Here is a 27,821-nt window from a genome sequence, read left to right as displayed (position 1 = left end):
GTTCCAGGAGCCCTCGTGCCGCTCATCCCCTATCAGGCAGGAGTTCGCCACCTGAGCACCTTTCTTCCTCTCTCTCCACACACTCCCCACCTTAGGATGTGCCCGATATTCCAAATCTCCAACGTTACAGGCGAGAACCTAGATCTGCTGAAGATGTTCCTCAACCTGCTGTCCCCTCGTACCAGTTACCGGGAGGAAGAGCCTGCTGAGTTTCAGATTGACGACACCTACTCTGTCCCGGTGAGTGGGTTCTGGTGGACTGAATAAGGTGGGAGGCTGAGTGGCGCTTCCTCCAGGGGTGCCGGGGCGAGTCTGTAGTGCCAGTGGACTTACTGGACCGGGGTCTTGTCTGCAGGGTGTGGGAACAGTGGTGTCGGGGACAACACTGAGGGGCCTGATCAAGCTGAATGACACGCTGCTGCTGGGCCCAGATCCTTTGGGTAACTTCCTGTCCATTGCGGTCAAATCGATCCATCGCAAGCGCATGCCTGTCAAGGAGGTGCGGGGGGGCCAGACGGCCTCCTTCGCGCTGAAGAAGGTGAGTGTTGATAAAACCAAGAACTCCCCTCGGGCTCCGTGTTATGCTAGGCCTCGGGTCATCTCCAGTCCTCACAGCCGCTCTGCAAGGCAGGGGTTACTGACCTCACTTTTACAGGTGAGGAAACTGAGGCTCAGGAGAGCCTGAGTGACTTGCCCAGCATTCGGTGAGAACACCGGGACTTGAACCTAGGCCTGCCGGCCTCCTGAGCTCTGTTCCTCCACCTGGTACCCTGAGCTCGGTGAGGTCAGCTGGAAGCCTTCCTGCTCTTCCTTCTTGCTGGGGTCCTTCTACACGGGGCTGTTGAGTCCATGCCAGATCCTCTTGCCATTCAGCTTTCAGTCCCCTGGGGATTGGGGTCAGTGCTAGCTCCTGGGTCATCTGCACCAGCCACATTTGCACCAGCCACATTAACCAGCAAAGCCGGGTTTTCTATATACTTCCCAACAGCCAGATCATGCTTGCCCTATTTCTCCTACTTGAGTGCTTGCCTGCCTTTGCCCTCTCGCCACCCACTTAATTCCGACCCGTCTTGCAAGTCCTGCCTAAAATGCCACTTTCTGTATGAAGTCTTTCCTGACCCCCCCAATAGCAGTGTTGAGGCTTCCCATGTAGCACTAAAGAAGGCCTGTGGTCCAGTGCAGTGAGAGGTCATGGCCAAGTTGGGGTGGTAGCAGTTCCCAGAAGGAGTCCTGGTCCTCTGTGACCAGGGGGTGAAGCCAGAAGGCATTATTGTCCCTGAGGTCTGGGATTCTCTCTCATTCAGATCAAGCGCTCGTCCATCCGGAAGGGCATGGTGATGGTTTCTCCACGCTTGAATCCCCAAGCATCCTGGGAGTTCGAGGCCGAGATCCTTGTCCTTCACCACCCCACCACAATCAGCCCGCGGTACCAGGCCATGGGTAGGTGTCTAAAGGCACTGCCAGCCTGAAGCCCCCTGCTCTAGCTCCCCCTAAAGTGTGCTCCAGCAGCCCAAACCCCAAAGTTTCAGCTGCAGCCAAGAGTCAGGTCGCTGCCCTGTTCAGTGATGCCATCCCCTCTGTTCCACACATGAGCTGTGGCTTGTGGTTTATTCATTCTTGCAAACACTAACCAAGTACCAGCTTGGTGCTGGGCTCTGGAGACCCAGACCTGCCCTCAAGGACCTCACACTCAGTCCTTCAGCAGACATCTACCAAGTGCTGCAGTGTGCCCTGCGGTGTTGCCAAGGTGCTGGGGACAAAGACAAGATGGGCAAGGGCCCTGCCATCAAGAAGCCCACAGTCCAGAGAAGGCACGCATGCAAACAGAGTGCCCTGTGTTCAGGAACTAAGGACAAGTGGGTCCGGGATCAAGCGAGGTCTAACTGGAGGGAAAACTGGGAGGGCGTGAAGCAGGGTCAGCCCAGGACGGGCCTCCAGCCGCTTAGCCTCGCTCTGCCCTCAGGTCCTCATCCTGCCACAGCTCGAGCTTGTCTCATGCTTTCACCCACTGCCTCCCCTGCCCTGAGGCCACTGAGTGGCTCAGGCCTCTCCTGACTTCCTGGCTCCCTTGGCAGTGCACTGTGGGAGCATCAGGCAGACAGCCACCATCCTGAGCATGGACAAGGACTGTCTGCGCACCGGGGACAAGGCCACCGTGCATTTCCGCTTTATCAAGACCCCCGAGTACCTGCACATAGACCAGCGGCTGGTGTTCCGGGAAGGCCGCACCAAGGCTGTAGGCACCATCACTAAGGTACGGCCGGGCAGACCACCTTGCCTGCCTACAAGAAGTACCAGGGGCTGCTCCAGTTCTAGACCGTGAGCACAGCACGCTCTTCTCAAGAAGCCCTGTGAAATCTTACTGACCGCCAGGGGCAGAGGCACCAGTCCCTACCTTGGGAGAACTGGAACAGCGCCGAGGTATAGCCTTAGTGCTGTCTTCTCTGCTCTCCTCAGAGGTTTCCCTAGACCTCCTGTCTTTCTGAGCTTTGGTAGTGACCATGGAGAAGAGAAGGTGGAGTTGAGGTATGGCAGTCCGTGGTGGGAGAGTGTCTGGGCCCAGCCAGTGTTGGCCTCTGAGATGTTGGGCACAGGCTCCGATGGTCTGGCTGGGGCTGTGCCCTTAGAGCAGTGGGTCCAGTTGGAGTGAGGGCTGGATAGCAGTGGGGCGTGGGCTTGAGCTCTTTGTGTCCTGGAGCCCACCTTATGCCCTCTGCAGACTTCATCTATGGCCTTGAGTAGCGGCACTTGATAGAATGGTTTGACCCCTGCTCCATACATCCTGTCTGAGATCTTGGAATCAGCCTCAGGCTTGCTTTTCCTCCAGAATGGCCTTCCTTAGGCCCATCCACGTCACTAAGGCTGCAGAGTGTGTTGAGGAGTGGGGAGGATCATCCTCAAAGGCCCCCTTGCTTCGGACTGGCGGAGGGTTTGGCAGAAGCTGCCCGCATATGCTGTAATGCCCTTGGGGATGCAGCTGGGCCTATTCGCTGCTTTGTTTGAGATTGAACTTGGACCATAAAGGAAGGCAGTCCTTCCTGGGTGGTAGCTCTTAAGATTTTTGATGGCCACACTCCAAACGTTTTCAGCTCCTGAGACACTCATTTGATCTCTCTGGGAGGCCCAAAATTAAAAGTTACCCCAGGCTCTTGTTACAGGGGCAGCAAGAGATAGAGTTGATGCTCTGGGCAGGCTGGACCCCAACCTGGGAGCTGGGCTGAGTAGGAGATGGCTGAGGTTCACAGATTGTCTGTGGGAAGAGCAGCTGGGGCAGGGAACAGGATGGAACCCTTCTGGGCTGGGCTGAGGCAAGTGAGACATCGGCCCTGGCTGGGGCAGCCCTGGTCCGCTGAGTGGAGAGGACATCTCTCCACCCCACTGCCCTGTCATCGCCCTCCTGCCACCCACCTCGCCCAGGCCCAGCCAGGCCACGGAGTGAGAGGTCCCTGAGACCTCAGGGGCGGGGTGGGGGCAGCTGAACCCAGGTCACTGCCCGCAGCTCTGTCTCATCCCCCACCCCCTTGGCTCCTGCAGCTCCTCCAGACCACCAACAATTCCCCAATGAACTCCAAGCCCCAGCAGATTAAAATGCAATCGACGAAAAAGGGTCCCCTGCCCAAACGAGAAGAGGGAGGTCCCTCTGGAGGGCCAGCAGTAGGGGCACCCCCAACTGGAGATGAAGCTTGCTCTCTAGCGGCTGCGCAGCCAGCTGCATCCGGCAGTCTCCAGCCACAGGTGAGTGTGCTTCCCAGGCTGGTCCTGGGCCCCTGACGGCCTCAGGCGGGGTGGGGGCGGGGGCGTGGCCGTGGAGGTGACCTATAGGAGAGCGCCTTCACCAGTCTGCCATGTCTTTTGAGTTCCTAGATGGGTGTTTCCCACAACTCCAGGTCCCTAAGTGCTATCTAAGTGTGAACTTTTTGTCTCTCAAGGCAGTGTTTTTCAAACTGAGGTGTGGCGTACATGAAATGAACTTAATAGGTCCTGACCAGCATTTAGTTTTAATGAAAGAGAATAGAAAAATGTAAGCGTTGCCCTGTCATAGTAAGAGTGAGCATTGTGTGTGTGAGGGTGCAAGTGATGTATGTGCATACTGCAGCCCAAACGTCTGAAAGACGCTGCCTTAGAGGGTCTTCCTGGCCCCTTCCCCGACGTGACACTTCCTGAGGGGTAGGTGGTCTTGGGCCCTGTCAGTGTGGCTCTCACTCGGCACCTCCTGCCGGCGTTGTCCCCTGGAGTCCTCTCCTGGTGGCCCTCACATCACCCCTTTCCAGTGTCTCTTCGTCCGACTCCTCTTTGGAGAAGGAAGCTTCTGCCTGGACCTGTCCTTTCTGCTCTCCCTCCCCATCGAGTCTTTCCTCTGACTCCTTCATTTCTTTTTTCTTCCCACCTGTCAGCAGTGGCACACGTTAGTTCCTGCTCTCTCTGTGCTTCTCACGCCGTGATCACCTGTGACCCACCAGCTGCAAGGAAGGCAGGGTGGGCGCCAGCTCCATCTGGCGGAGGGCGTAGCAGATGGCTGCTCGCTCACCTCCTGCCCCCGCTTCCCGCTGCCCCTCTGCTGTCCTGTCCTGCCCTGCCCCCGATGGGCCACTGCTTCTCAAGCTCCTTCTTCTCTCTTTCAGCCCAAGCCCAGCAGCGGGGGCCGGCGACGGGGGGGCCAGCGTCACAAGGTGAAGTCCCAGGGGGCCTGCATGACTCCCGCCAGCGGCTGCTGAATCTCCCCCAGCCCACCTCCACCACCCAAGGGATCCTCGTTCTCTGGCCACCACTCCACCAGATGGGCCAGAGCAACTCTGACCACCGCTCGCCCTCCCCCAGGCCACACCCGGAGCCTTGTCATTCCCCCCACCCCCATTTTCCGGGGGGTTGTAATTTATAAGCTGAGGAAGGTGGCCAGACTTGTGGAGGACTGACCATCTCCGACCCTCTTCCCCTCCTTCTTCCTCACTCACACCTTTTTTGTACATCTGGGCCCTTAGTTTTTATTCTTTTTATTATCTATCTATCTATCTAGTGTGCGTGTGCGTGTGCGTGTGTGAGGGCGTGTGAGGTGCAGGAGTACGGCCGGTCAGGGCCTGGCAGTCTTCCCCTTTCTCCTCCGTGGCTGGCCACCAGCCTCCAGGAGCTAGCTGGCTGCCTGTCTGTCCGTGCGTTCGTGTGTCTCTGTGAGAACCTTTCAGGGCCGTCAGGAGCCGAAGCGCGCCCTCCTTCCCTGTGCTCACTCGCCAGTGCGCCTGGAGCCCCGCCACGGAGCCGCCTCCAGGCTGAGGGGCGTCCAGGGAAGTATCTGCTGCTGCCAGAGCAGGGGGCCGTCCTCCTGTGACTTGGGCATCTCAGCAGAGTGGAGAGCGGTGGTTCCCCTTTTCTCTTTCTCCCTCTTGTTTCCCTTAAACCCCCAAACAGGTAATGCCAAAAGCTCTTAGGCTGTAACTGTAGACGTGTGGAGGGTGTTGGTGACTGAGTTGTAGGCCCCTCCTTGCCCCTCTGACCTTGCCACTGACCTGAAGACAGCTGTGACTCTTCTTTCCCCTTGGAGACAATCCTTTGTTTGCCTGGCTGGCTGGGGTGACTCCTCTTCTGCAGAGTCTGCGGAGCTGGGGGCTTTCACCTCGCCCTGGGGCCGCCTCCTGCTTGGACTTTGACTCCGATTCCTGTTGGGCCTCAGGGCACTGATGATCGGGCCTGGGGTCCGCCTGCTCAGGGTCACGGTCAACAGCACCTCCTGTTGGCGGGGGTGCCAGGTGTTCCTCTGAGCCAGGCCGGGACTGGAACCCCTCCTTCCCCGCCACATCGCCCCAGCATGGCTGCTACAGGAGCCCAGCAGTGAAGGGCCTGAGCCCCAGATTTGGAAGCTCCAGCTGGGGTACAGGGAGAGCAGGTAGGAGGTAGTAAAAAAGATTCTTCCAGACCCAGCTCAGAGCATTAAGCCCTTTGGGAGAATCAATGCCAGGAGTGGGGATGGTGTTGCCCAGGCCAGAGATGGCAGCATGGGCCCCGAACCAGCCTGCTCAGAGCTGTGGACTGAAGCCCTCTCTTTAGGGTGGACTGATGGGCAGAGATACATTCTTTCTCTAGCCTGGGACACCCACCTGGCTGGGTCCTTCCTCAGCCTCGCCTCCCTTCCATCCCCAACCCTTTGCCGCCACTCCTGCTTCCGGACTGCTGCTCCCCTCTCCTCCCCTCCTAACTGTTTCTAGTTACCACTGACCTGTGGCCATGGACCGACCAAACCAGCACACAAAATAAAAGTTTGTTCCAAGTTGACGGTGTCCTGTTCCCTGCCCAGCCCCTCCAGGTGGAGGTGCGGCCACGGGGAACTCCGTTGCTCTGCCTGCCCTAGAGCCCCCGGCTGCGGGCTGGGCCGGGAGGGGCCCAGCTTCTCCTGTCAGGCAGGCATGGCTTCAAAACCCAGACTCCTTCGCCAGCTGTGACACAGGACACGTTGCCGTCCTCTGAACCTCAGTTTCCTCATCCACAGCAAGAGGTAAATGCCTACGTCGGGTGGTTGCGAGGATTCAGCGAGAGAATGTGTGTGAGGCCCTGATGTGCCAGCGTGTGGGCGGTGCCCGGTGAACAATGGTCAGCACACTGCTCACCACCCACGCCGGCTCCCACGTCCATAGCAGAGGCCGCAAGCTGGGCAACAGGCTCAAAAGGAGAAATGTGGCATGGACACGTCTCCGCTGTGTAGCTGGGACTGTGCCAGGCATTTCCCTCGCTTCATGTTCTTTGATGTTCGCAGCTCCCATCTATGAGGGAGGTGGCGGTAGTTGTGTTTTTCTGGTTAAGGACACTGGAGCTCAGGGGAGCAGTGCCCCCAGCCCCCAGTCATGCCGGTCACCCACTCCAGCGTGTCCTTCAGCCTGTCCTAGTTCCATTGTCTGCTGGCTGTTCCCCTCTTGCATTTTGACTCTGGTTCTGCTTACAGGGGCCGTTGCCCAGTGGTGCCTTTGTAATAGGAGTTCCAGCGTTGAGCAGCACCCTGTGCTCTCTGTCCCCACGGTGGGTGCTGTGGAATTTGTGTTTCCACAGGACTTGGCCATGGGGGGACCTTGGAACAGGCAGAACCACATTTTGTTGGAACTCTCCTGCCGCTGTGAGCATAACCACTTCCTTTACATTTTGAAACTGTGGCCTCCACCCTGGCCTCTGCCTTCAAACACTCAGGTCATTCTGATCTCTGTGGTCACCAGGCCCACACCTGCTAGCCGGGGGCCGGCTACAGCATTTTATTGTCGTTAGCTGGGACTACAAAGGTCCCATATGGGTCTCAGCCCTACCGACTATTTGGAACAAAACACCAGCCCTTTTGTTGTTGATGAAGAATAAAGTTGTTAATCCAGTCACCTCAAATGGCAAATCCTGACCCTTTTGTAACGCAGCTAACGTGTGGCATCTTTAATTCAGCCAGGCCCACTGTTCTGGCTTATCGGCCTCCCCAGCACAGAATAAGGTCACAGGAATGTGCCATGCTGCAGGGGAAGCGCAGGTTTGACTGGGGTCACGGAACGGACCATAGAAAAGACGGTGTGAGGGTTGTGCCATGAGGGCCTCTTACGATTTGGACGTGTGCAGACAGGCCCCAGAGGGCACGAACAGAGGCCCTGAGCCCTGACGGTATGTGGTAGGTTCCAGGGATGCGTTTACTAATGCCGCTCAGGGATGTCACCTTTGTTGAAAAATGGTGCTAAATGCAGTGCAAGTGTGAATGAAATAGGTGATGAAGCGAGCAGTTGCTGAGGGGCGAGCCATAGTACTAGCTTTTTCCTCATGCAGAGAGAGAGCTGAGGGCTTGAGTAACGGGCCCGAAGCCTTGGGCCTGGCTTTGCATTCCACCCAGCACCATCTCCTGCAGCAGTTTATCCCCCAACTCCTGCCTACTGACCTGTTCCTGCCTTTATTTTCTCAGCTGTGATGGGGCCCCTCCCTGGGCCAGGTGCCATGGTCAGGATGAGAGGCGTGTGTTGAGAGTCCACCTGGGCAACCACCCCTGGCCCTCGGAGCTGCTCATTGGAGGCACTGAATCTGGGGAGATATGTGCAGGGAAGGGCCAGGACCTGCTCCCTGGAACTGGCAAGATTCTGGCTGGCTCTTCAGGGGACCCACCTCGTGCCATCCCAACACAGGTACAAGGGACAAGGGTTTAGCTCCCACGGAGCGGGCTGCAGCACTGACGGCGGACGAGCTTGGCAGTGAAGGGGGTAACTTCTACCCTCTGCTCCAGTGGCGCTGAGAGACGCAGGACAGGCCTCCTGCTTCCCAGTGGGACTGGGACGTCAGTGATGGCTAATAAAGCCACTCACTTTCTCCCGCCAGCCCTTGAGCCCAGAGTCACAGGCACCGGGCCTGCCTCAGGTCCCACCTCCCATCACAGCTGAGTTTTAGCCAAGAAGCCTGCGTTTCTAAAGCTTAGGAGGAAGCCTTTGGGGCACTGTTTTGGCTAAGAATTCATTCTCTTTTTCCCAAGAGCAGGGTCCCGTGCAGTGGCCAGATAAAAACCACACACTCCACTAATCCTGGGCATAATTTATTTTTTGCATAGGCATAAATTAGAATCTGGAGATACAAAATTAAGAACCAATAGTGCAGCATTTGTGACAGGAGAGCGCAAAACAAAACCTGGTTGTCTGGAGGCAGGGCCAGTGCCAGAGGACCGATCACAGGATGGCTGGGGCCTCGCCTTCGTTCCAGCTCCGTCCTCCATTCAGGTCGCCCACCTGCACAGCAGCCTTTCCTGCCCCCTCCCCACAGGCCGGAACGAACCACAGAGTTGGAACCAGTGCCCCAAGGCCCTCTTGGCAGCCAGGTTACAAGGACCTGAACTCACCCGAGGCCCCACAGAACGGGGCTAGGAATCAAGCTCTTAGCTTTTCAGTTAAAAAACAGACCTTGAAAAATACATAATAGAGCAGGGCCTGCTGGGTCCAAAAGCTCCCACCTCAGCCCCCCCTCCTAACCCAGCCCCCCACCCTTGTCTGTCCCCCATAGAAAATGAGTCAGAATAGAATAGAAACAGAATTGAGCAAGAGCTGAGAGAGCCCCCAGGGGCGGCTTAGGGTTAGGGGGCCTCTTACATCAGCGGCCTGATAGGGGTGGGGCAGGGCCAACAGTGCAGACCTCCTCCCACCGTGGCACCCTGAGTGTCACTGTCAGTCATTGTATCGCTGGGCCACCACAAGAGTCCAGGGAGTCCCCTGAACACTTCTAGCTGACCCCAGATGTTTATGGCCTCGAAGGACAGGTCTGGGCACCCTGGGGAATGCAGCAAGCTTGTGCTGGGGCACAGGTGGGCCCTAGCAAGGAGTGGGGAGCAGAGTGGGCCCCAATCCCAGCATCAGGAGAAAGCAACTACTGTCCCCAGCAGAGGGGACTCCTACAGGGCCACAGAAGCAGTAACCCTCAGGCTCTCAGGAGCCAGACCCTCCAGGGTAGAAGAAGCCCCACGGCCCACCCTGACCCACCCTGATCCAGGACAAATACAGCGTATAGAAGCCCTTCAGGAATGCTGTGGGCCTAGGCTGATGGCACTAGCTTTCTGGAGGAGCCCAGCTGCCTTCTCCCAGGAGCTTCCTGCCTGGGGACCAGTCCCAGCCTGCACCCTCCTCCCAGAGGACCTTACTTCTCTGCCTAGGGAGGGGGCACAGCTCAGCTGCCCCAGGCCCTAACCTGTTTCACCCACGGCTTTGGCACCTGCTTCATTTATGCAGCTCCCTGGGTGCCAGCCCCCGCACATGGGCAAGGGGCAGGCAGGTCTCGTCCACCTTTGCCGGAACATGGGCACTCATCCCGTCTCTCCCTGCCTCGACTTCCCACAACATGCTACATATATACACCCTCGCAGGAGGGAGAAGAAGACACCCAGTGCCCAGCGCCCAGAGAACAAAGAAGGAAAAGAGACGCCGGAGCCTGCTGACCGCTAGAGCCACCCGGTGCTCAGGAAGAGCCTGCGCATTCCTTCTAATCTCCGCTGGGCCAGGGGCTCTTCTTGCCTGCTCCCGGAAGTCAGTGCGCTTCAAGCGTGTGGGGGCAGAGGCGGGGGTGCTGTGCAGCCACCCCCAGAGCAGGGGGCACGTGCCGAGAGGAGCTGGCCTCCCCGCTGGCAGCGGCAGCGGCACAGAGAAGGCCTAGTGGGTGGGTTCCCCATGCACCCTGAAGCGGTAGATGCAGGTGTACTCCGGGTGGCCCCAGTTAGTCAAGATCCGCAGCTCCACCACCTGGTACGTGGCCATTTTAGGGCCCTGGGGAGAGAAGGCAGGGGTGAGAGTCCTCAGACCGGAGGGGAGATGGCCACACCTAGGGCCGGATGCCCCCTCCCCCGGGCCTCTGTAGAGAACTGGACCTCAAAGCTCCTGTCTTCAGACGCTGGAACACAGAGTTTCCAGCTGGTGGGCCAAGGAGCCCCACAGGCTTCAGAGGTCCCACAGGGGCCGCCAACGCATGTAAGGCTGCGCCAGGCCCAGCCCACGGCCACATAAAAATGGCCTTGTAACCAAGCCCCAGCATGATTCATCTCAAACTGGGAAAACCTCACAGGACCTCTCTTTGACCATGAACAGAACTACCTTTACGGAGAGTCTGATGTGTGTCGATGCTGAAAAAGAATTCCTTCACTGTGAATTAAGCAGAATTTCTTTTCTTTCTCAAGTTCCCATCAGTCCTCTGTGTCATACGTTCATTTTCAGCTGAGGGCTGAAACTCTCTGCCTGGTAGCCAGGCCTGCCTCTCCCCGCCCCCGTCCCTTCTCCACCTCACCCACTCCCTCACACTAGGACTCCCCTGGTGTGGCTCTCAGGCCACCTACCAGAGATTCACCTGGGCTGGAGACTGGGGATCTACTTCTAACAAGGGCCTAGGAGACCGATGCCCACTCAAGTTGAGGCAGGAGCCCCCCAGCAGTGGCCCAGCCACACTGCGCTGTGCAAGGCCCAGCTGGGCCACTTTCACTCGGATACCTGCCCTCTGCAGGCAGCTCCCCAGCACTGCCCATCTGGGAGGGCCCCTCCCCTGCGCTGATGTGCACTTGGCGCCTCTCCCACGCCACGGGGACAGTGGTCTCTGTTCCGTACCTCGAGCTGTGGGTGGGCTGGGCTGTGACTTCTCACTTGGAACCCCCAGTGCCTAGCCCAGGACAAGTACGCAGAAAACCTCTGCTGAATGGATGGGAAAGTACATATATATGCCTCCTCCACCAGCAGAACAGAATCCCATACCTGAAAATAAAACGTCTGAATGGGCTCCCCATCCTGGTCGTAGGTGAACTGGCCAAGGAGCGTCCCCTCCTGCTGCAGGTCTTCATCGAAACCCTGAAGAGAGAGCAAAGGATGGAGGGAAGATCCTGCTCTTAGACACAGGCCCCCAGGGAGGAAGGCCTTCCCTCCCGTTTCCCCACTGGTCCCCTCCCACCCAGTAGGGCAGGCACCAGCCTCCTCGGGGACTGCAGGGGGCCTGAGCTCTGTACACAGGGCTGCTGTGTGATCTGTGACAAGTCACTTAACTCATCAGGCCTCCATTTCTTCCTCCACAGCCCGAGGTAACTGAGATCAAAGTGCCGTTTCCCACCTTGGCGCCGTCTCTTCCATATCTATTCCCTTCCTCTCAACCAAAGAACGATCCCAACTCTATCCTCAATAGAGACCCACAGGGCCCTCCTACAACCCCTCTAGCCCCCAGGTGGGATACTCACAAAGATGGCAAAGTCCTTGGGGGCACTGGAGATGGTGCTGTTGGGTGACAAGGATTTGGGCACATGCTCTAAGGTGACAGCAGTGGGGCGGATGCGGGCAGAAAGGCGAACCACAGCAAAGCCCTGGGGCCCCTGGAAGGCCCAGCAGTTGCCTGGGTGCACGTCTGGCTGGAGGGGAAGAACGTCGGGTCAGCGCATGGCAGGTGACAAAGACAAGCCACCCTGAGCGCAGCTCTCAATGGCCCAGGAGGGGACAGTCACCCAGCTACGCAGGCAACTCGGTGTGCTCAGGGCCCCCACCTGGAGAATGACTCGGGGAGACTGGGATTGGTACCACAGGGGGATGCCGAAGAGGCTGAGGAGGGCTGTCTTGGTCTCGTAGGTCTCGGAACATCGGGTACTGATAACGCTGGCCCCTGAGACAGGAAAGAAAGGCAGGGTGGGCGCCTGGGGCTGGACTCCAGCAGAGGAGGGAGACCCACACAACCAGCCTAGCGCGCCAGCCAAGGGAACCCCAGCTGGGACTACTACTGCCCGTCCTCTCTCTGAGGACCAGTCTTCACACCTAACCCAGACCCCAGAGCAGCTGTAAGCATCGCCCGCCTCTTCCTGGCCGAGGAGGGTGCTCAGCACATCCCGGCTTCTCCCATGCAGTCACTCGCCTTTGTTGTGAGTTCTGGGTTGGGTGAGTTCTGCTGACCTCAAGCCCTGCTTGCCTAACACCACAGCTACCCTAGCAGATGCCAGGGGGCCCGCCAGTGTAGGGAAAGGGGCCCAGCAAAGGGAGGAGACGTGTACACACCTCCCGATTCCAGAGCATAGTCCACCATCCCGATGCGGTCCTCACTGTAGCGCTTCAGAGCCTGGTTTACAATACGGTGCACCTGCTAAAACACAGGCGCCCCGAGCAGCTGTGATGGGAAGCAGACTCGTCCACCTCCGTGGCCCCACTGTTAGAGGCCAGGAGCCCCTGGACTCAGCCCTCCTGTGCCTGCACCATGCTGCAGTCCAGACACGTGCCGCTTGCTCAGGCACACACCTCCACCCTTCCACACCAGCCCCAAAACAAACATCGGAGCCTCCTGGATGTCACTTAGGTCATAGAACAGGCCAGGGAGCTGGCAGTGTGGGACTGTGCAGCCCTACGGCCCCCAGGGAGGAAAGCAGTGCGTGTGTGTTGGGTGGATTAGCCATTGCGGGGGGCGGGGGTGTCCAGGGGCATCCAGTCCTCACCTCCTCTGTCACCCCAATCACGCCCTCCTTCTGCAGCGTCAGCCCCAGGCTGGCCACGGCCTCCCTCGCTGACTTGCCCTGCGTCTCGGCCACGTGGGCAAGGATCTTGCTCTCCAGCTCCTGCAGCTGAGCTTGCATCTCCTCTCGCTGAAGGAGCCCAGTGCGGCTTCCCCCACCTCGAAGAAGGAACTGGCTGACCCAGGCAGGGAACTGAGACTCCACCTAGGGACCAAAAAAAGGTCTCACTCTGGGAGGCTCACAGTGGAAGCTGCCACAGCAGAGCCCTGGCCAGGGTGGGGTGGCGCCTGGCTTGGGTAGAGGGGACAGGGAGCGAGGACAGGCCTGCGAGGGGAGGGCCAGCACGTGCCTGCTCAGGCCACAAGGAGGAAAGAGTTATGAACAACCCTCCATGTTATCAATGAGAAAACAGGAAGAACTTCTGTCAAAGAAAGCCAGCATCTGTGCCGAGTCCAGAGCAGGGGCTGAGAGGCTCTCTGCCTTGCAGACTGCTAGGACCACCTCAGAGGAGGGGTGTTCAGCAAGGGATGTGGATGGTTCCAACTCACGTCGTCCCGCACCGCTTGGAGCTGCTGGGGCAGCAGGCCCACTTGGTCCTCCACCGAGCTCTGCTTCAGGGTCAGGGCTGCCAGTTCCTGCCGCAGGCCTTCCAGCTGGACCCCCAGCCGCCCCAGCTCCTTCATGGAACTCTCCCGAAAGGACTCCTGGGTCATCCTACTCCCAGAGAGAGAAGAGTAAGCCTTGGATCTCTGATGAGGGGTAAGGCTATGCTGAGGAGAACAAGAGGATCCCCTAGTTGGCACCTGATACAAGTGTGTGCCCACCACTCACTGGTGAGTGCAAGGCTCACTCTTGGAGGTTCTGGCTGTAGAACACAGCTCCGGTGCCTGTGACTTGGCTTGCATATCCCAAGGAGCTAATTATTACAGTATCCCATTTCCCTTCTAAGCCCAGATCCATAATTCACTCTGCCTCAGCTCTCACATCCTCCACGAGTACAGATATCTGGGGCATGGGAAGGCAGCCGGCATGAGGCTGTACAGAAAAGACGGTACGTCTGTAAATGAACCCATGAATCCCAATTCTCTTGCAGTGCCTGCAACCCCTGCCAGACCTCCACTGCACCTCAAGGACAGGCTCTGAGTAGGTGGTCCTGAGCTAGGTTTCAGCCATCTCCCTCTCTGCCTGGGACACAATCAGAATTCTGCTCCCCAGGCCTAGCTGGGGGTGGGAATGGGGAGGCTGGGGCTGAGCAGGCCTAGGACGGATGGCAGTGCGAGTTACCTTTGCCACTCAGACTTCAGCTCCTGGAGTCGAGCCTCAGACTCCTATAAGCAGAAAGAAGGGACCAATACAAGAAATGTCAGGCTCACAGCAGTCTCCCAGAGCAGGACCTGTTCCCTTTGGGGTCTTTGCTTAACCACATCCCCACCCCAGGGCCTCCTGACTGATCTAGCACACGTCAAACTGGCCTCCTGGTTGAGGTCCTTATGGGAGTCTCGCCCCATATCTATTGTGCTTAGGCGTTCACCCGTTCACTCGTTCATTCAGCATGTATACCCAGCACAACAGGCCACTTGAAAGTAGCCCTTCCTGTCCTCAGGCATGATCCCAGGGCGTCTCTGCAGAGTGTTCCAGCCCAGGTGGATTCAGTTCAAGCAGAAGTCAGGAGACTACACACCCTTCTCCCCATTCTGCATCTAAGCAGACCCTTAGGGGCCAAGGTGTCTCTCTGAGCCCAAGAACAGATGATGAATTCAATCAGCGCCCCACCGTAGGCTCCAAGTGCCCCCAAGCCCACCAACCTGCGAGGCCTGGACAATCTTCTTGAAGAGGTCTTCTGAGTCCTGCTGATGCTCTGCTCTCAGGGTGACCAGTTCTTCCTATCAGGCATAGGAGAGAGGCTAAGGATTTTACTGAGTCGTGCTCAGAGGCCGCTTACAACCAGTAAGTGGTGTAACCAAATTCGAACCAGGCCTGTTTGATTGCAAACTTCAGCTCCTGGCCTTTCTGCTACAGTGCTTCTTGGAAACACGCAAGACTCCTCTCGGTCTTTACTGCACACCTGCATGATGTGCCACACCTACATGGGCATTGTGCCAGGCGCGCTACAATCTCGTGTTCTCACAACCAGGGGCGGGGCAGACAGGAGAGTCTCCATTTTAAAGAGGAGGACACTAAGTCTTAGAGAAGGTAATTGCCAAGTGGTAGAGCCGTCTGACCCTGAATGACACACTGCTGTCTCCCTCATGTCAGGGTGCAGGGCCTCGCCCCCTCCACCCCACACACCCAGGGTGTCAGCCCCACGGGCCCCTCAGCTCCCCTCCCCGACCTGGATCTGAGCAGTGGTGTCCCTGCGGAAGTCCTCCTTCAGGGCAGCCTCGCGGCGGCTCACCAGCCCCTCCAGGAGCACCAGGGTGTCCTCGTGGCTCAGGCTGCCGCTGCCCCCCTGCCCTCCAGCCCCCTGCCGCAGTTCCAAGCGTTCCAGCCGCATGGCCTCCTTCTGCCAGCTGGAGGAAAATTCAGCAGCAAGAGCTTCCAGGCGCCGCTCCAGAGAGTGTACCCGGGACAGGATGCGCTGCTCCGCCTGGCAGGACGGGGAGGGAAGAGCCACAGAGGTTAGGGACTTACGACAACGGTGCTTGCTACAGAGGAAGGGAAGAGAATCCCAGAAACACCCAAATGAAATTATAAAACACAGCCTGTTGACTGTCAGTTAAAAGGCACGAGCCTACTGAGTACAGAGGTTGGGCTTCTGACTTTCAAAAATCCCATTTTTAAACTAGGCAGTATTTGCATGACTCAAAAAGCAAGCAAACAAACAGCAAAAACTCATGCTCCTAACCTCTGCCCCATCCACTCAGAGCCCTCACCACCAACCCTTCCCAAACGAGGCAACTATTTTTATTAGTGTCTTTATGCAGATGAAAGTAAATACAAACATATGTCATTCTTTACTTCCCCCATTTTACAGAAAAGGTGGTCCTGAAATTGAATTGTCTTTACTAGTGATTAAAAAAAAAAGTTAAAGATGCCAGAACACATCATTATTTTGTGAAATAATAAAATCAGGGTCAGGAAAGTAATATCTACCAAAATAAATGGTTAAAAATGTGATAGCAAATTAAATTCAGCAGGATGCAAGCAAAGTTCAAATAACTATAATTAGAGGACAAAGAGTTTTACATTTTCATCGTAGACCCCAGGACCTGCACATACACACTCCGGTTGTTTGTGCACTCATCGCCCCCCACTGGACTGCAGGCCTCTTGAGGGCAGGGCCTGGGCCGGATCCATCTTTAGCCTCTGGCAGGTTGCAAAAATGGCCACTGTCCTGCCCTCCTCCCAGCATCTGTGCCCTCTGCAATGTGGCTTCGCAGGTGCTTCCATGGAGAGGTGGGGTCTATTTCCCCCTCCTTGAATCTGGCCTGGCTCTGAGATTTGCTTCAGCCAATAGAATGTGGCCGAAGTGACAGTATGCTAGTTCTGAATCTAGTCCTCAAGGTCTGGCATGATTCCACTCTGCTGGAACCCTGCCCGGCCACTATGAGAACAAGCCCAGGCTACCTGCTGGACAGCAAAGCTACAACCTGCCCAGCCCAGGCCTAGACCAGCCCGCCCCTGCTGATCCACCAGTCAACTGCAGACAGGCGAGGGAGCCCAGCCAAGATCAGCTGTCCTTGCTCAGACCAGAAAAGCCACCCAGAGGACCTGCAGGCTCATTAGCTAATCCAATGCTGTACTTTTGTTTGTTTGGTTTTTTGGCTACACCGCACAGCTTGCAGGACCTTAGTTCCCTGACCAGGGACTGACCCCGGGCCATGGCAGTGAGAGTGCTGAGTCCTAACCACTGGACCACCAGGGAATTCCCCAGTGCTGGTACTTTTAAGGCACTGATTTTGGGGGTGGTTTATCTATTGTAATAGGTAACAGAACAGGATATTACCTGACTCACAGAAGGTACTCAGTAAAGATTTGTGAAATTATACTGAGAAGGAACAAAGTAAGCAAGACAATTTGTCTTATTCCTTTTCCTTCTGTTTTCCATGCTTCTTAGGATGGCAGCTAACTTTTGGGCAGTTTTGTTTCATATTTAAGCACAGGCAAAACATCCCCCCAACACCTGCACCACAAACAGTAGAGAAAGGTATCCTGGCAGCACCTCTTCAGCTGTGTGTGTGAGGAAGAAGGGCAGGGACTTCAATGGCAAATTCAGGCCGAGGCGGGAGCCTGCGACCCTAAGATGCTCACCTGGAAATGTGGGGATGAGTCTCTGGAACCCCACACGGCACGCTGCCCGCCGCTGCCCTTCGAGGCCCACCAGGAAGCCACAGCGGGGTGGAACGTCTGCAGCCCGAAGGGGTAGCAATACCATGCGCCTGCACACAGAGGAGAGGGCAGTTAACCTGGGCCGGGGCCACAGCGCGGACGGCAGCCTCACGAGCAGCGCTCACCAGCTGCCTGTCTCGCTCGCAGGAGCCTTGCCCCGGCCAAAGGCGGTACGAGGGGTGGAGGTTCCCGCCACTCTCTGAAGCAGCAGCCTCCACCTGACAATCCCAGCGTGTATGCACCCTCACGTCCCCTCAGGAATTCTCATCTTTCCATCGGTGGCAAAGCTTGGAGGAAACGGCTATCACAAGTTGGGGATGATCCAGTGGTGATCAGATGGTAGAACACAGAGGCTCTGACGGTGGTCCTCAGTCCAGACCGTACATCAGAATCACCCACGGAGCTTCTGAAACAGTGTCCGGCCCCGCCCTCCAGAGTGAGTTTGTGGGCCTGGGGGATCCCTCCATAAGGAGTTTTAAAAGCTCCCCAGGTGGGAATTCCCTGGCGGTCCCGTGGTTAGGACTCCGAGCTGTCAGTGCCGAGGGTGTGGGTTTAGTCCCTGGGGAAGTAAAATCCCACAAACTGTGCAGCATGGCCCCCCAAAATAAATAAATAAATAAATAAATAAATAAATAAAACTCCCCGGGTGACTCTAATGGGCTGCCATAGTTGAGAATCACTGAAACAGAATCCACCTGCTCAGAGAGGCTGCCTGCTGCCCCAGAACAGAGCACAAGGCTGCCACCACACAAAGACATTTGCATCTTGCTTTAGGGGCTACCTGTTTGTGATGTGTTTACTCCTGAGCTATGCACGTGTCATGTGTGTGCGTGTACATGTATGCATGGGGCTGACAGCACCTGAAAAAGCCATGTTGGCTGTGGGGTCTCCACCCTGGTAAGATGCCACACTTGCCACTCAATTGTTGGCCTCGAGCAGGTGCAACGGGAAGCACGTGACCACCAGACTTTAAGTCAGACCCTCCGGACAGGCCTTCACTTACTGCCCTCCCGGAGCCGGTCACTCCACCCCTCTGCCTTTCGGACTTTCTGTATGCATCTCATGACACCACGAGAACCTCAGCTCCACCAACCCCACATGGGGGTGGTGAAACAAACTGAGATAACACAAGCGAATGTGCTTCCTGAACAAAACACTGTAAGATTATAAAAGGTCATTATTATTTTAAGGGCAATGCCCAGTTTCCACTGGATAGGAACAAGCTGTTCTTGTAACAGGAAACAAAGGAATCAACACTTGGAAAGATGTTCTACCTTGGCAGAAATTAAAGAAATACAACTTGAGTAGATGCTAAACCTATAAAACCACCTCTAAAAATATAATAATAATAAAGCATGGTCTTTAATTATAAATTGGTAAAACTGCGCCTGGGGGCCACAGGGGCAACTCACAGGAAATTGTGAAACTCATGTAAAATTGTCAAATCAAAAGTTGAACACAAAATATATAAACATAATGATTACAACTATGTAAAAAATGTGAAAGTTCAACAAGAGAGACTGGAACAACGTGGGGCATCTTCTAGGTGACAGGTGTTTCAGTATCTCGGTGCAAAAAGGTGCTCTTACTTCTCTTTACTACTTCATTGTTTTGATCCTAAAGACAGCTGAAGACTGAGCTTGCTGCAACGATAATTCACTCACCCAGACAACCCCCTGATCTGGAATGGAGGGAAAACGACTGCTAACAACAGTGTCAGAGTCCCTGCTTTTTACCCCAGTACTCCTGTACTAAGGCATGTTCCAGCCCCTGGGGCTGCAAGGATGCTCTAGACATGCTAGGCAGTCTAGTGTAGCAACCCAAACCAAGGACAAGACCAGTGGATTGGAACATTTCCCCTTTCACCCACTGGTCACCTGAGGACCCAGGAGAGCCAGGCAGGATGCTGCCCAGGCTCCACCCGACCCTGCTGGTCCTGCCTCCTTCCCTTCTTTGTAGTTGATCACTGTCCCTCTAGTTTTCACATTTCTGCTCAGCACCAGCCTCGGCCCACACTCTGCCTGCCCCTCTGGCTCGCCAGCCCCATCTCCACAAGCTCCCGTTCTACCCCTCCCTGTGACAGTGGATGAGCTCACCGTAGGTCAGGCCGGTCAGAAGCAGCAGCAGCAAGAGGAACCACAGGAACGGCTTCAGTGATGAGAAGCGCCTGGACCACAGGAGGGGAGAGAGGGCAGGCAGAGGTGTCAGGAGGGCTCCAGGGCCTCTATATGCCCCCAGGGAGTTCCTAGAGATTTTTCCTGAGTGCTGAGCTAGAGTTAGAGAGGACACCCTCAAGCCTCTCATCTTGCCAGGGCCAGATTGGATGCTTTACCTGCAAAGCTTGGAGTGACGGGGACAATTCTGACTCTGAACTGTATTGATGTTATCAAAAATAAATACTGCAGGGGGGGTGGGGAGAGGGCTTCCCTGGTGGCGCAGTGGTTAAGAATCCGCCTGCCAATGCAGGGGACACGGGTTTCAACCCTGGTCCGGGAAGATCCCACATGCCGCTGAGCAACTAAGCCTGTGTGCCACAACTACTGAGCCTGTGCTCTAGAGCCCATGCTCCGCAACAAGAGAAGCCACTGCAATGAGAAACCCACGCACTGCAACAAAGAGTAGCCCCGGCTCGCCCCAACTAGAGAAAACCCATGAGCAGCAACGAAGAGCCAATACAGCCAAAAATAATACATAAAAATGAATTTATAAAATAAATAAGTAAATACTGGGGTCTCTGAGTAACCTAAAACTTTCACAGACAGATGTCCTCTAGGCAAGCAAATATATAAGAAAAAAAGTAACTCCTCAGTCAGACAGTATTTTCTTTTGGAAAACACTGGGGGTCCAGATCACCAGGGGGCCAATAGGGATGCTGAATGTTCTGGGAAACACCACTTGCTGGCTAGAGCCTAAGGCCTGGCCAGCAGGAGTAAGGCTGGGCTTGTGTGAGACTCAGAAGTGGCTAGGCTGGTGTTTGGAAGGGAGCGCCCAAGAAAAACAAGAACCTGCGTTCCAGAACACTCCCTGCACCTGACTCTAAGTCCTGTCCACTGTCAGGCAGAAAAGGGGGCTCTGGGTGTCCACTCCACACTCACTAATAAAAGCTGCAAGTAAACTGGGAAAAAAAAAACCTTCAGAGAAACCATCACGTACAGGTTTAGATGCTTTATTGGCCCCTTCTGCCTAGGGCCTTCTGATTCCTTGTCAGTCTTGCTCACCTGGTTAAAACGAAGACGTCAAGGAGGGAGGCAGCTGTCGTCAGGCGGTACCAGGTGGTGCCAATCCACCAGTAGAGGAGTCCGAAGAGCCGGCCTGGAAGAGGGCCCATCAAGCCTAAGTGCCACCCCGAACCACTGGCCTGTGTGTCTCCACCAGCGGTCCTCCCTGCCCCGACCCCAACCCTGATTGCCAGTGCACCTCCGTCCTGTTCCACGCTACCCAGGTCCTGTGATCCCACCCGCCTGCGCTGCCAACGCCCTCCGTCCAGCTTTCAAGCAAGGGTGCTCCCGTGGCTCCAGGCTCCCAGTAATTATTCTGGAACGAGCTACCCCTGGTGGCCCTACAGTCTCTTTCTAACGGGTTGGATACCCAACTGCAGAAAGATGGATGAAAGTGACTGCCAGAGAGAATGGAAACAATCACGTACAGAGCAGCTGGCACCCACCTGGAGAAGTGACCACCATCCAGAAAAGGGAGCCTGCCTGAGAGACAGCGTTCCGTAGCTGTGACCCTGAACCCTGCTGGTCTGTCTCTGAGTAGCCTGCAGGGAGGAGAGGAGATGCCCAGTTGTCCTCACTCTTTTTTTCTGGTGTGGAGGTGCCGTGCACCACAGGGCCTGCAGAATCTTAGTTCCCTGACCAGGGATCGAACCCGTGCCCCCGGCAGTGGAAACGCGGAGTCCTAACCACTGGACCGCCGCTGTCCTCACTCTTAAGAGCCTTGGGACATGGAGACTGTTGGTTGTCTGCTCCTCTAGACTTTGAGCTGAGACCCAAGTGACAGAGGCTGGCAGCTAGCAGGCCAGTAAACTCTGACGAAGCGAAGTGCTAGATTTCTGACATTTTCTTTCCCCTGGATGCCTTGTCTGCTTCTTTCTCCTCACCAGCAACCCCTCAAACCACTCAGAACTAGACTAAGGGATCAAGCACCTCCTGCGTGAAGGTGAAGCTCCATGTTAAACACTTGCTGGAAATGAGTCAAATAAGGGAATTGGCCACAGGCTGCTCAAGGCCTCGTGGGGCCGGGCGATCGCATCCCAGCGCTGTCGAGGGCCACCCCAGGCCTGGGTTCAGGGCACCATGGTGGCACAGCAGCGACACTCAGCTGGACACCATGCTCTCTCGAGCTGTAAGGGCGCCTTCCCCTACTTCCCGTCACCTCCCCAGCAGCCCAGGAACCTGGTGGAGCATCTCCCCAAGGCTGGGGAGGGAGGACGTCGCCTACCTACGTAGTCATCCTCAGAAGAGTAGCCCGAGGACGACCCGAGGAAGTCCTCGGAGAGCTTGTCCTCTGGGAGCCCGTTGACTCTGCTGCTCTCAGGGCCACCTGTGCCTCTCCTCCTCCTCACCCGCAGGTCCTCACCTGAGGAGGGAAGAACGCGGGGTTCTCCTGGGGCAGAGATGCTCCGAGGAGGGTGTTCCAGAGGGACTCGCGGGGACAGCCCGAGGAGCATCTCTGATGGGCAGATGGAAGCTACTCTTAGCCCCTCCTGAGCTCCCTTGGGTCAAGGGAGGGTGAACTAGGACAGGCCCCTCCGTCGCCTAGGCCTGGAGCAGCTACGTGGCTCCTCCATCATCTAAAAGGGCCTGGAAGTTCAGACACTCAGCTGCTCTCCCAAGGGTTTCCGAAGGTGGGGAGCCCCTCTTCTGGCCCAGCAGCGGTTAGGAAACCCCCGGGGAGGATTTTGGACCGTAAATCTCCAGAGGCAGCAGAGACCCAGGAGAAAGGCTGTGGACACTCACTCCAGAAGGGGTCACCAAGCGGCTGGTCATCGAGGATGGAGTTCCTGGTGAGAGAGGCAGCGATGGAGGCGGCCCGGGGGCTGCCAAAGTAGGACTCCCTGACCACAGACTCGCTGTAGTAGGAGGTGTGACTGTCGGAGGAGGGGCCCAGCTGCGGTGCTGGGGAGAGGCGCTTCACGTTGCTGGATTTCCTCTTCAGGGTCCTGTGGGAGGTCAGCAGGAGGAGAGAGGAGGGAGCTGGCAGGTGAGCCCAGCCAGGAAAGCGAAGCGGCGCCCTAGGCAGCGCTCTGCCCTCCTAAGATGGGGGGGCGTGGCCTTGTTGCTAGGCAACTAACAACTCCCAACTGCTGACTGTCTACCCGCAAAGCAGGTACTTTCTGTGCTCCCATTATCTCTAAATCTCACAAGCAGTTAGGCGAGGTCATCAGTAAGTGATGGAGTTAGGATTCAAATCCAGGTCTCTAACTTCAAAGCCAAAGTGTTTTTTCATGCTTCCTCATGGATTAGTAATTTCTACAACCCACTGAAAACCCAGACAAACCCAACCTGGCCTTCTAGAGCTAGTCAAAGCCTCAGGGGCTGTCATCTGGGCCTCACATCTGCAAGGGGGCAGGGTGAGGCAGGCGCCTGCCTTAGCGCACATCCTGGTGCCCCTCGGACTTGTTCTGCTTCGCTGGCCCTGAGGGGGTGGGTCTGGGGAGGATGGCCAGACTGGCAGAGCCATCCACAGCACAATGGGTTCCTGTGAGCCCAGCTCTCGGTTTTGGGGTTTCCGGCCCGGCTTATTCTTGAAGCTGCCTCTCCCCACTTCCTGTTCTCTGAACATGAGGGCGGCAGCCCAGCTTACAGTATGGAGAGAAGAAACAGCACTGGGCCCTGGCATCCCCAGAGGTGTGAATGTCCCCTTTGACCAGACATGGGTATCTGATCTCTGCCCACAAAAGTCACAAGACGAAGAGGCTGCGCAGTGAACCGCCCAAGACATCTGCTCTGCAGGTCAGTGCATCCCACGGAGGGGGGTGGGGCTGGAAGTGGCGACCCCCTACCTGAGAGGGCTGTCTTTAAACAGGGCGCTCTGACTCCCCATCACCGAGCTCCCTCCACTGCTGCTGCTGCCGTCATCATCACCCTGGGAGTAGCGTGTTAGGCGCTGGCTTCTTCGAGACATGATGAGGTGGGCGGGGGACCCTTCCCCTGAAGAGTCTTGGGAGAGAAAGGGTGCCATGTGAAGCGTGGGGCTGTTCTCAGCCCCTCTCCAGGGGAGGAGAAACAAGGCACTGCCTCCCAGCCAATCCCCACCCCCCGCCGGGATTCAACTGAAACAACCTGAGATGTGGGTGACATGGGGCATTTATTAATTATCCCGGCCCCGCCCACCCTGCTGCCCTCTGCCCTGGGCAGCCTCTTTCATAGCACCTTCCACAGGATTTCCTAATTCTCAGTTTACTGGATGCTGAGGTCCGTGAGAGCTAGAATTGGGCCTTCTGCAACCTTTGACATGAGACAGAGCCTGTGGCGCCTGACAGGGAGGCCACAGGTGCGCAATGAACGCCTTCCATCACTGCTGCCCTGCACCCGCTCTCCAGCCCAGCCATCTTACCGTGCTGCCCTGTCCCTAGAGCTGTGCCTGTTCTTGTTCTAGCTTGTTTCCCTTAGATGGGACGTGCTTTCCTTTCTTCATAGCTGTATTCACTGATTCAGAGCCGCAATCAAACTTTGACTCCAGAAAATTTTTGCACGGTAACCCCTGCCTACACCCTGTTGGTGCCCGGATGCCGTATCCCATTAATGATGATTGGGCTGCAACATCAGTGCATCTTGATACAATAAAATACTTTGCTAAATGCCTCCTAGGTACCCGGCTCCTTACACACCCATTATAATCCAGGAAGGCATCGTTACCCCCATTGTACAGGGGGGAACCTGGGACACTGAAATGCTCAGTAACCTGCCCACAGCCACCCAGCCTGTAAGTGACAGTGGCAGAGTTTGAGCTCAGCTCTCACAGGTTGCAGAGCCTGGGTCCTTCCACTCCACCAGGAAGTTTTCAAGTTGTTTCAGGAATATGTTGTTGTGTCCCCAACTAGAGTCTTTTACAGCCTCCAGTATGTTCAGAACAGGCTGCAGAGCTGTAACATCTGTTAACAAACTAACAAAACAGGCAGGTGGAGCGGCAGTGTGGGATTACCCTCAGTCCCTACCAGCCAGACCAGTCACTACGTGGGGTGGAAAACCAAGGCTCTGGAATTGACAAGGAAGACTCAGAGGAGGCCAAGGTGAAAAGACATGGCAAAAGGCGGCATTCTACAACACAAGGAGGATTCATAAACCTTTCAGTTCTATAAACCCAGACTCAAAATCTCAGATGACCAGTGTGAGCACTCTGAACATGGTGCCTTGGCCAGCCACAAAGTCACTGTTATACTTCGGTCCTAGTACTTGTGACTTATCACTTCCAATATTACTGGTTGATACTTAAATTACTAGTTCTCTGGGCTGTGTGGTGGACATAGGCTCTAACACATCCCAACTCAGACTACAGAAACCAGGAGGTCTGGTTAGTCCAGTTGAAGAATTCTACAAAGTCCTCTTCTGAAAAACAAGCAGCCTCATGTCTTGGGTCTTATTGATGTCTTCACAGGTAGGATGTCCACCCTGGTTTTAGCCGATGGTGGTAAAGGGACTGATTGGTAGTAGCCACAGCAGGAAGTTGGTCTGGATCCTTTTCTATATTCCATTCCTTATAAGGTAATTCCACCCCCCGCTACTGCCCTCCCCACCTGAAAGCTACAGATGCTCACACAGGCTCCTCCTCTTAACCCTGCCCTGCAGAAGCTGATGAAGCTTTCGCCCTGGGGCAGGAACAAAGCAATGTGTTTATACAGAACTCAAGCTACTGCTGGCAAGAATATAAATAAATATTTAGATAGAGGGGTGTGTGTGTGTGTGTGTGTGTGTGTGTGTGTGTGTGTGTGTGTGTGTTTGGGGGAGGTTGCTGAAAACCATCAGCAGTCAGCACCCTTCCAGGGGTGCCTTTTAGTCTTTCTCATAGGGTTCTGCTATCACGAAAGAGTTTATCACTGAATCTGGGTTTCACAAGATGAAAAGGTCAAGGCCCCGTCCTCCAAAACAAAACAAGAGGTGAGCCTCTCAGAGCTCCAATCTTTTGCATATCAGAATAAACATCCCCCGCCTCCCCCACCCCCACCCATTAAGACACCCTCAAATAAAACATCCCTTCCCACTTCTGAGAGGAACCACATCCTTTCTCAGCTCCACCCTTCCCCACCCCCATCACAAACTTATATGGCAGTATCCATCCAGTCGTCAGACTTAACCTAGATCTTGGGCATCCTCCGCGGTACGTTTTCATACTACATTCTCTCCTGGGACCTGCAAAACGCTCCAGGTGCTAACTCTGCTCCCTTCATTCCCTACTGGCTAAACCTGCGGGCGTTTTTTTTGTTTTTGTTTTTTGTTTTTGTTTTTACCAACCATGCGCCTTCCCTGCCTCTCTGCTCTAAGTCACACTCCCGCCTCCTATTTGTTTGGTTTCTTTCTTTTTTTTTTTTTTTTAGAACTGAACAAAATGGGCCTCCCTCCTATTACCAGAGTTATGACAGGCGGCGGCAGAAGCAGAGAACTATCTGTCCCTGGAAACTGCCTGACTGGCACGAAAACGCGGGCACTGGCCTGGGCCGCTTTGGGACAGCCGGGTCTCCGCTCCTCGCCTACCGGGGAGGTTCGGCCCGGGGAAGTCCCGCCCGGAGACATCCGCCCTCCAGACTGACCAGTGGAGCGGCCAGTCCCGGGGGCGGGGGCCGGGCGGCGGAGATGAGTCACGGCGGCCTTGGCACAGCGCTGGCCCTTCTCGACCGGTCCAGGGGCGTGCGCCGGGCGGGGCTGGAGCCTGGCCCAGCTTGGCCCGGAGAGGAAGGGCCAGGCCTGGGCAGCTCGGCTCTGGCCGGTGCAGCCCGACGATGACCCCGGGGTCAGGCCGGGCCCGGGACCCGCGGGGAGGGGAGCGAGACCGCCCCACCACCCTCGCCCCGCGCGTCCGCCCGCCAGAGGCCCAAGGCCGGCTGTTACCTGCTGTCGCCGCTGCTCCGTGCGGGGCCGGGGACGTTCGAGGCCAGCCGCGCCTCTCGGGCGCACCCCCTTACCACGTCGGAATCCGGGGAGGTGCGGTCGGCGCGGGGACCCGGGGCGCGCGGGGAACTGCGGACGGCGGACTGGCGGACAATGCGGCCCGCGTAGAACCGCGCTGCGCAAGTGGGGCCGGACGGGGCGCGCGTGGCCGAGTGTGTTATGTGTGCGCCTGTCAGTCAACGCTGACAGTCCGCAGCCCATTGGTCAGACCCCGCCCGCGTCACCGCCCACTGCCACTGCCCATTGGGCGGTTTGAACACAAAGGCTCCGGCTCGCCCCGCCCGCCGCGTGGGCCAAGCGGGCGGGGCAAGGCCAGACAAGAATCCGCGCGTGGGAGGCGCGGGTGAGTGGGCACCCCCTGGGCGCTGGAGAACTCGGATGGAGCCGGCAAGCAGGGGCTCGACCTGGCCTGACTTCGCACTTGACTCCCGGTCTGGTTGCGCAAAACACTTGAGCCCTGTCCTGGTACTGCCTCGTGCGCCTCACCCCACCCGCGGCCTTCTGGGTCCCAGCTCTCGGCAAGCTGACTCGACAGGGCCGGGGTGCCAGGACCTTAAAGGTATTGAAGATGGCACGAGGAAGTGGGGAGCAGGAGAGATTGACGACCCCTGGCCTAAGACCCACCTGGAGGGGTAGCGTGTAGTTAGCCCTTAGAGGACCTCCCCCAAAGGATTGTTGGAATCTCTTGCGTAATTGTTCTCTTAGGCATTTCTACACTTTTTTTTTTTTTTTTTTTTACAGATCAGGAAACAGGTTCATAAGTTTTTAAGTGATTTGCTTAGTCACACAGCTTGAACGAGGCAAAACTGAGATTAGAAGCTTCTCTCCATATCCAAGCCCCCCCCTTTTTTTTCCATTTTGGGATTGATTTTGGGATTCCAGACTTGGCAGGAAGCTCTGTCGCTTCTCAATCTGCCCTCAGAGGCCCCCAAATTTCATGGCAGAAGCTTTTCTTCATTTTAAGGAGGATGCTTGCCCCAGTTGGTGCTGAGAAGGCAAGGCTGGTTACCTATTCCCCTGCTTTACTCAAATCTGAGTGTGGAAAGAGCACTTGATAGATATTGAATGAATAACATGCTGCCTGACTTCAAGGGTCCTGTGCCCTGGCTCCCCACTGGCCAACTCTACAGATGCAGAAAGTGCCCAGCTTGGGAGGAGTCACTTGCTGGCAAGCTCTTCTAAGGGAAGATGAAACTGTTGTTACTTCACTTTTTTTTTTTTTTTTTTTTTTTGCGGTACGCGGGCCTCTCACTGTTGTGGCCTCTCCCGTTGTGGAGCACAGGCTCCGGACGCGCAGGCTCAGCGGCCATGGCTCACGGGCCCAGCCGCTCCGCGGCACGCGGGACCCTCCCGGACCGGGGCACGAACCCGTGTCCCCTGCATTGGCAGGCGGACTCCCAACCACTGCGCCACCAGGGAAGCCCTGTTACTTCACTTTTAAAGTGCCA

General features: G+C 56.3%; 2 protein-coding genes across 7 annotated transcripts in view; one reads left to right on the top strand and one right to left on the bottom strand.

Moving 5' to 3' along the window:
- The window catches only part of GTPBP1 (GTP binding protein 1), a 28,730-nt gene extending 18,489 nt beyond the window's left edge, over positions 1-10,241 (top strand). The window contains exons 7-13 of one of the 4 annotated variants that reach the window (XR_009533774.1): positions 96-240; positions 356-538; positions 1,305-1,440; positions 2,076-2,254; positions 3,535-3,735; positions 4,623-6,484; positions 7,910-10,241. Coding sequence is in view for 3 of the 4 variants with exons in the window: in XM_060112133.1 (XP_059968116.1) it covers positions 96-240; positions 356-538; positions 1,305-1,440; positions 2,076-2,254; positions 3,535-3,735; positions 4,623-4,715 (937 nt within the window). In the remaining variant the exon portion in view is untranslated. Of the gene's footprint in view, positions 1-95; positions 241-355; positions 539-1,304; positions 1,441-2,075; positions 2,255-3,534; positions 3,736-4,622; positions 7,343-7,909 lie in introns of those variants that run through there. The other 3 variants (XM_060112134.1, XM_060112135.1, XM_060112133.1) reach the window with 3 other exon arrangements.
- Positions 8,952-26,552, bottom strand: SUN2 (Sad1 and UNC84 domain containing 2). Of its 3 annotated transcripts, none has more exons than XM_060112129.1 (18): positions 26,314-26,552; positions 23,271-23,427; positions 22,225-22,427; positions 21,707-21,844; positions 20,928-21,023; positions 20,482-20,575; positions 19,360-19,430; positions 17,186-17,313; positions 15,267-15,521; positions 14,740-14,817; positions 14,219-14,262; positions 13,483-13,648; positions 12,917-13,138; positions 12,486-12,570; positions 11,984-12,099; positions 11,684-11,851; positions 11,211-11,303; positions 8,952-10,238 (listed from the first exon to the last, which is right to left on the bottom strand). In XM_060112129.1, the coding sequence occupies exons 2-18, from the start codon at positions 23,390-23,392 to the stop codon at positions 10,125-10,127; spliced, it is 2,193 nt and encodes a 730-aa protein (XP_059968112.1). In that variant the 5' UTR covers positions 23,393-23,427; positions 26,314-26,552; the 3' UTR covers positions 8,952-10,124. The 3 variants fall into 3 exon arrangements, with proteins under 3 accessions (XP_059968112.1, XP_059968115.1, XP_059968113.1); XM_060112132.1 differs by having other exon boundaries at positions 12,486-12,567; XM_060112130.1 differs by lacking the exon at positions 26,314-26,552 and adding an exon at positions 25,834-25,921.
- Positions 26,553-27,821: the final 1,269 nt, after the last annotated feature.

This window comes from Mesoplodon densirostris, chromosome 11, assembly GCF_025265405.1.
Source record: "Mesoplodon densirostris isolate mMesDen1 chromosome 11, mMesDen1 primary haplotype, whole genome shotgun sequence".
Lineage (NCBI taxonomy): Eukaryota > Metazoa > Chordata > Mammalia > Artiodactyla > Ziphiidae > Mesoplodon > Mesoplodon densirostris.
This window is presented reverse-complemented; position numbering and strand designations above follow the sequence as displayed.

Coding starts and splice junctions, on each gene's coding strand:
- SUN2 (XM_060112129.1), bottom strand. CDS start 23,392: ATGTCTCGAAGAAGCCAGCGCCTAACACGCTACTCCCAGGGTGATGAT. Junction 13,139..13,482: donor TCCAAGCGGTGCGGGACGAC/GTGAGTTGGAAC, acceptor TTTGGTCCCTAG/GTGGAGTCTCAGTTCCCTGC. Junction 12,571..12,916: donor TGATTGGGGTGACAGAGGAG/GTGAGGACTGGA, acceptor CCTGTGTTTTAG/CAGGTGCACCGTATTGTAAA.